Raw genomic sequence first — 8,437 nt, 5'->3', positions numbered from 1 at the left:
GGTCGGCCAGAGGCTATAGTAGAAGACTCTTACCCAAGGTGCCACACAATGGGACTGAACCCGGAACCATGTGGTTGGTAAGCAAGCTACTCACCACACAACCATAAATTTAATTTGTGCATGGAATAGTAAGCATATGCAAAACTTTTCTAAAATTCAGCATCTAAAATTTTAATATTGCTATTTTATTTCCATTGGGTCAAATGCCACTGAGGTTGACTTTCTCTTTCATTTTTCCAGGGTCAATAAAATAAATACCAGTTATACACTGGGGCTTGATGTAATCGACTTAACTTCCCTCCCCTAAAACTGCTGGCCTTGTGCTAAAATTAGAAACCATTTCAAATGTTAGGGACTTGTTTCATATAGGATACAACACTTTCTTCATTGGAGGATTTAAGGCATTTCAAAAGAAAAATCACACAAAAACACAAATATATATTAAAACATAATCATGTACCAGTGTGCTTGTATGAGCTTTGTGTTTCTATGTGTGTGCATGTGTTTGTGTGTGTACATGTGTGTGTACACTGGTATTTTGTGTATGTACCTGTGTATGTGTACATGTGTGTACGTACACATATGTGTGTTTTTGTGTACATGTGTATATGTGTGTGTTTGTGTGTGTACACTGGTGGACATGTATTTTGTGTGTGTATGCATACATGTGTGTGTGTACACATATGTGTGTTTTTGTGTACATGAGTATATGTGTGCATGTACATGTATGTGTATGTATGTGTGCGTGTGTTTATGTGTGTACACTGGTGGACATGTATTTTGTGTGTGTACATGTGTGTATGTACACATATGCGTGTTTTTGTGCATATATGTATATGTGTGTACATATGTGTGTATATACATGTATGTGTATGTGTGTGTATACATGTGTGTGTACATGTGTGTGTAAAAATGTGAACAAAATAAAGACTGCATGGTAGTGCACCTTGGGTAATAAAACTAGAGTACTGGAACAGCATGAATAAAATATTGTCCACATGAAAGTCTTTAACTATGCATATCATAATTCTCTGAATTAGAGCTTCCAGAGTGTGAAATAGTATGGAAGAACAAACAAAAATAGATTGCAAAATACAAGTATCCAAGCAAATAAATAAGTCAATATAAGACATTAATAACATGTTTGTATGGACATGTCCTCTGCTTCTCCTGTAAGGTCATCCTACCTGGGCCTTGCTCCTGTTTGATGCAGCAGCTTGGAGAATGGAAGAGGCCTTGTAGCAGGCTCTGCATCAGATGGTTGGATGTGATTAAGGAAGATCTCCGGAGGCTTGATGTCACCTTGGAAGATACAGAAGAGCTGGCACAGGACTGCTTGTGATGGAGGTGAGGGCTGGAGTGGGGCACTAGTAGACCTGGTCAGCCCTACACATGATGATGCCTTTGGAACCACTTACCTTGAATGACCCCAGCTCAGTTGAGCAAGAGCAGAGAGTAGAGCAGAAGGAAAAAAAAAACAAAAACACAGCAACATAAAAATAACAAATGAACAATGAAATCTTACTGACCTGTGACCCAAAAAACAATTAGCCATTCCAAAACTGATGGCGGAGGACTTCGCAATCTTTCTCGGCCAGGTTTGCTGCTAATGTCTGTTGATGCACAAACTAATAGCGACAGAAATGCACCAAATGATGCACTGTGATATAAAAATTTCATGAAAGGACTACGGAGAATTTGTCCAATTTTACTCCGTGGAAAAATCCAATAGTAAACTGCCATAAATGGTAACAGCAGTATGAGGCCGATGCACATCAGTAATTTTGTGAAACCATTCCTTTTTCTCCATCCTGGAAGACCTTCGTACCATATTGAAGTTAAAAGTTGCTGGCAGTGTGGGTGGGCTACAAACTGCAAAAAAAAAAAAATATAAATAAAATGTTTGATTTTCAATTTGTACTGGAGCCATTTTAGAAATGAAGGTTAAATGAAATCATACCATGACAAAATCAACAACAATAATCCTTTCTACTATAGGCATAAGGCCTGAAATTTTGGGGGAGGATGCCAGTTGATTAGATCGACCCTAGTATGCAACTGATTCTTAATTTATTGACCCCAAAAGGATGAAAGGCAAAGTTGACCTCAGTGGAATTTGAACTCAGAACGTAGTGATGGGCAAAACACCTCTAAGCATTTCATCCAGCGTGCTAACGATTCTGCCAGTTCGCCACCTTAATTAATGATAATAATGGCAATGTTATTAACAATACTAATGACAAGAACAGTAATAATACAAATGATCCCTTCTTCTAAAGGAACGAGATCTGAAATTTGGAGGAGTGAGATAGACAATTACATCGACCCCAGTACTCAACTGGTACATATTTTATTGACCCTTAAAGAATGAAAGCAAAGTTGACCTTGGTGGAATTTGAAATCAAAACATGAAGGTGGATGAAATGCCAGTGAGCATTTCACCTGGTGTGCTAATGATTCCGTCAGCTTGCTACCAAGCTTATTAATTGTGCTGCCCAAGACCAGGCATTGAATACAAACAAACTCAGTGAAAAAGGATATATACTGCACAAATGCAACAAACCTCTGCAGAATGTTTGGGAAGAAGGTCAAAAACGTGATTCACATTGTTAGTGCTTGTGAAAGTCTTGTGCAGAAAGAGTACAAGCACAGACATGACAAAGAAGCTCAAAACCTCCACTGGCTACTATACCGGAAGTATGGATACGAGATAACAGGTGCTTGATGCCAACATACAGCAGGAAAGGTAATGGATGAAAATGAGGAGGCAAAGATCCTCTGAGACTTTGACTTCCAGACAGACAAAGTGTTAGAGCACTGAAGGCCAGATGTAATAACCTTTGGGAGGGACAAACAACAGTGCTTAATAATTGATGTGGCAGAACCAGGAGATCAACATATTATGAAAGAAAGAGTAAAGACTGGTAAATATGGAGACCTGAGAATGGAAATTGCCAAAATGTAGCAGCTGTGAGAATCAAACATAAAGGTTGTTCCTGTTGTCATCGGAGCACTGAATTCAATACCATCCAACCTGAAGGAACATCTGGAAACTTTATAATTAGCCTACAATCTAGGTGAATTACTTGGAACTGCACACATATTGCATAAAGAACTGTCTGCTGAGGTCCTAGTTGTGACTTGACAAACAGTACAAGCCTCTTGTAGACACAGTATCTTCAATCTACAACATCACAATATTGGATACTGTGTGATGTCTTCAATAGTAATAATAATAATGATGATAACAACAACAACAACAACAACAACAATAATAATAAGAAGAAGCAGAAAATATTGATAAATATGGAGGCCTGAGAATTGAGAATGCCAAAATGTGGCAGCTATGAGAGTCAAACATAAAGGTTGTTCCTGTTGCCATTGGAACATTGGGTTCAATACCACCCAAACTGAAGAAGCAGATAGAAACTTTAGAAATGCCCTACAATGTAGGTGTATTTCTAAAGTTGGCACTACTTGGAACTGCATGCATATTGCGTAAAGTATTGTTTGTCTGAGGTTCTTGTGACTTGACAAACAGTACAAACTTCCGGTAGACACAATATCTTCAATCAACATCACAATATTGGATACTGTGCAATGTCTATAATAATAATAATAATAATAATAATAATAATAATAATAATAATAATAATAATAATAATGGTTTCAAATTTTGGCACAAGGACAGCAATTGTGGGGGAAGGGTGCAAGTCAGTTACATCGCCGCTAGTACTCAACTGGCCCTTATTTTATCGACCCCCCCACCAAAAGGATAAAAGTTAATGTCAACCTCAGCAGAATTTGAATTCAGGACATAAAGATGCATGAAATACAGCTAATCATTTTGCACAGCATGCTAATGATTCTGCCAGCTTGTAACCTTAATGATGATGATGATAATGATGATGATGATAATGGTGGTGGTGATGATAATAATAATCCATTCTGCTAAAAGCACAAGGCCTGAAATTTGGTGGGAGGAGACTGGTTGAACTCAGAATGCAAAGAGACAGAGCGAATACCACAAACCGTTTTTACTAATGCTCTATTTTGTCAGTTTAGATACAAGGAGTTCCAGTTGATTCGATCAACAGAACAGCTTGCTCATGAAATTAACATGTACTCTTAATGTAGTTCTCAGGGAGATTCAGTGTGATACACAATGTGACAGAGCTGGCCCTTTGAAATACAGATATTACCCATTTTTGCCAGCTGAGTGGACTGGAGCAATGTGAAATAAAGTGTCTTGCTCAAGGACACAACGCACCACCAGGATTTGAACTCACAGCTTTATGATGATGAGCTGATTACCCTAGCCACAAAGCCATGCACCTTCACCAGTTCAGATGTACATAGATGTTGTAGATGCATCAGACACCTACAACACTTATGTTCTTTAGCAGTCTTACATCAGTTAGAACTGTAGTTCCTAAACTTTTTCAGGCTGCTGCTCCCCTTGGCATCCAGGCCACATTCCAAGTGCCCCCCCCCTTACCCACCCTAAATATTAGATTACTTTCTGTTGCAAATTCAAAACAACTGTATTTCACAATTAAAATTTAAACCTAATTAACCTATTGATATTTCTTACATTTATCACCCTATTTTGGCCACCCCATAATCATCCCACTTTTCTTCAACGTCCCCCACTGGATCTTTCTACTGCCTCACAAGGAGGAAATATTGCCCACTTTTGGAACCATTGGGTTAGAATGTGTCAACTGGCAGCAAGCTGGCAGAAATGTTAGCCCGCCGGGTGAAATGCTTAGCAATATTTTGTCTGTCTTTATGTTCTGGGTTCAAATTCCTTCGAGGTTGACTTTGCCTTTCATCCTTTCGGGATTGATAAATTAAGTACCAGTTGCATACTGGGGTCGATCTAATCGACTGCCCCCCCCTTCCCCAAAATTTCAGGCCTTGTGCTTAGAGTAGAAAAGAATGTGTCAACTGGATTTCTGTGGCACTACAGAAGATAGAAGTCTTTCAGAATTATGTAATGCGATTTATTACTAACTCCAAACTCTCAGGCCATGTCAGAATTGAAGATTTAAGATAAATAGCAGAATTACTACCAATTACTTCTGTCATCAAAAATAATATACCCAAACTGCTTAGCCTCAATAAACGAATGGTTTGGGGCGCCAGCAAGATCTGTTGGGCAGGCACAGTTAATGGGAAGAGAAACTGAGGTTGGCAACCTCAGAGATGGAGAAATAACAACACAACATGGATAAGTCTTGACATAGTTTTCCCTTGAATGCTCTTGCTAAAGATCAAATACTGTGGAGACAACTGTCTCATATTGGGGAATGTTTTCCCACAGGTGAAGATAGCAGGGAATAATTCTGCCAGTTGTGTTTGCTACCAGAATTATGAAGATATTTTGTAATTGATGTTACATGCTCACCTGATGATACCGGAATCGAGAAAATAGGAGAAGTAAAAGAGAATCAAAATACCAAACTTGAAGTATGAATTTCCCAAACATTAGAACAAAGAACGTAACTAAGTTAAAAGATCCAGCCACTTACTATGGTGGCCTTGGAAAACTGATATAAAAATCTGACATCACACTTTGGAAAATTAGAATTGTTTACTTGACTCAGCAAGAATTATCCAGAAAGTTCTTGACACAAAGTAAGAATAAATATGAACGACATAAAAGGACTTTCATAAACGAAGGACAAAAAAGTGCTTTTCATCTGAAATGATGCGTTGAGGTCAGATAAGAAACATAATTTGATGCATTGATGTTGCATCATCAGTTGATGTATTAATCATCAATATTGACGAAATAACATCAATACCTTGTAACAGCGAATAATAATAACAACAACAACAACAACAACAATAATAATAATAATAATAATAATGATAATAATGATGATAATAATGATTTATTTCCTTCAACTTTTTTGAAATATTTTGCTTTTAAATATTTGAGCAAGGTGAATTTAATGTATAAATGTTATTTATTCTATTGATTCTGAAGATATCAAAGAGAAATTTAATATTTAGAAGTGTTTGAACTTTAGACTAATGACGTTACAGAGCTAACTAGTAAAATGACGAGTTATACATCCACTTTTCTCTCTTAACCAAATGAATCATTTTGATGATGGGACGTGGTTATGTTCTATTTGTCTCTTTATTTATGTATCATATTTTATGTTATAATTGCTCAATAATAACATGATTTGAACTTGGAATGCAAAGAGCTGAACTAATACCATACTCTATTACACCTATCCAACCCATGCCAACATGTAAAATGGACATTGAACGATGATGATGATGATGATGATGATGATGATGATGGAGCAAGGAAATTAAAAATTGGTTGGGAAAAATAGGAATAAAAATGAAAATGCAGCATATCCAGAAAACGGTGTTACTTAGCAGTGTAAGGAGTCTCTGTAAAGTTCTGGAGATTTGAAAAGAACACACCAACTTGGTTCATGGGAAGTGAACAGTTGGTAACAAAATATGTTAGCTGTAGTAGTAGTAGTAGTAGTAGTCATCATTTAATGTCTGTTGTCCATGCTGGTATGGGTTGGACGGTTTTGACTGGGCTGGCATGCTGGGAAGGCTGCATCAGGATCCAGTTTGATTTGGTATGGTTTTCTATGGCTGGAGGCCCTTCCTAATGTCAACCACTCTGAGAATGTAATCGGTGCTTTTACATGCCACCAGCACGGGTGCCATTTGTGTGACACCAATATCTTCCATGACTGTGGTTTTGCTCAGCTTGATGGGTTTTCTTCTCAAGCATGACATAATGCCAAAGGTCTTGGTCATTGGCTTTGTGAGGCCCAAAACTCAAAAGGAATTCAGCCACTTTGTCTCCATAAAGCCCAACGCTTGAAAGGAATTCAACCCAACATTCGAAAGGAAGGCCCGCCTTTCTAATATAGGTACAAGTCCTGAAATTTTGGGGGAGTGGGTAAGTCAATTACATTGACCTCGGTGTTTCACTGGTACTTAATTTAACGATCCTGAAAGGATGAAAGGCAGAGTCAACCTCAAACTCAGAACGTAAAGATAGACAAAATGGCACTTAGCATTTCACCTGGTGTGCTAATGATTCTGCCAGCTCACTGCCTTATAGAATAAATCCGAAAAAGAAATAATAATAATAATAATAATAATAATAAATATTCTCCTCAATACCACAGAGTTGCTTGTCAGTTGTTTGATCTTAGCCAGTTAAGCATGCCACTAAGTGGCTGATGATATGTACATCTCTGATCATGAGCAGAAGTAGTGTGGGAGAATCGTAGTCATGTATTGAGAAGAATTCTTTGGGGTTTGAATAATACACCTCTGGAAACATGGGTATTTTGTTCAATATCCTTAAACAACCCTTATTCAGGGACCTTTTGAGCAGGATGGACTACTCGACTTGAAGAAAATTCTAACTGGGCCCCACCTGCAAAGTCATGCACTGTATATCTTGATATGAGACCACCATGTCGCGCACATATGGTTGTGATGCATGTGCCTGGTGTACCCTTATCAGACGGGTAGTCATGATGGGTATAATGGGCTTTGTATATTTTACCCCAGTGTCACTTTGATGGCATGCACTGCTCTCTCACTCAATAATAATAATAATAATAATAATAATAATAATAATAATAATAATAATAATAATAATAATAATAATGATACCTATTATAGGCACAATGTTATCTGGAATTTTTGTAGGAGAGGTCTTGTTGATTACACCAACTCCCAAGGCTCAACTGGTATCTATTTCATCAACCTTGAAAGTATGGAAGGCAAAGTCAAAATGGGTGGAATTTGAGCTCAGAACTTAAAGACAGTTGGGATGCTGCTAAGCATTTTGTCTGGTGAGTTAATGATTCTGCCAGCTCATCACCTTAATAATAATAATAATAATAATAATAATAATGATAATAATATCAACTTAGAAAAGTATGGCTGTGTACATCTATTATGTATGTATCAACATACATACATACATACATACATACATACATACATACATGCACACTCAGACACCTTACTTAAATTCACACACACATACATACATACACACATACGCACATTCATACATGCATACATACATACATACATAGACGCATACATACACACATACATACATACATACACACATACATACATTCATACATACATACATAGAGTGTAGTGGGTGCTTTTTACGTGCCACCATTATGGGAGCCAGTCAGGTGGTATTGGCATCAACTACATTCGGATGGAACTTTTTCATGTGCCGCCGGAACAGGAGCCAGTCAGAGGGTGGGGGACTGGCATCAGCCAAACAAAACATTCCCATGTATATATATATTTTTTTCGATGGCCCGATAACTGAAGAGATGGCACTGGGGTTTCCGCCCCGTCATCCGAAACTCGGAGTTTTATCATGGCTACTGAATAATTGTCACATATT

General features: G+C 37.7%; 1 protein-coding gene and 1 long non-coding RNA gene across 2 annotated transcripts in view; one reads left to right on the top strand and one right to left on the bottom strand.

Moving 5' to 3' along the window:
• The window catches only part of LOC106883329 (transient-receptor-potential-like protein), a 179,707-nt gene that overhangs the window by 77,317 nt on the left and 93,953 nt on the right, over positions 1-8,437 (bottom strand). The window contains exon 5 of the mRNA XM_052973725.1: positions 1,530-1,872. Within this exon, the coding sequence (XP_052829685.1) occupies positions 1,530-1,872 (343 nt within the window). The remainder of the gene's footprint in view (positions 1-1,529; positions 1,873-8,437) is intronic.
• The window catches only part of LOC128249628 (uncharacterized), an 85,364-nt gene that overhangs the window by 17,200 nt on the left and 59,727 nt on the right, over positions 1-8,437 (top strand). The gene's annotated exons all lie outside the window — the stretch shown is intronic.

The sequence above is a fragment of the Octopus bimaculoides genome, chromosome 16, assembly GCF_001194135.2.
Source record: "Octopus bimaculoides isolate UCB-OBI-ISO-001 chromosome 16, ASM119413v2, whole genome shotgun sequence".
Classification (NCBI taxonomy): domain Eukaryota; kingdom Metazoa; phylum Mollusca; class Cephalopoda; order Octopoda; family Octopodidae; genus Octopus; species Octopus bimaculoides.
The sequence above is the reverse complement of the archived record's forward strand: the minus strand, read 5'-3'. Positions and strand labels throughout refer to the sequence as shown.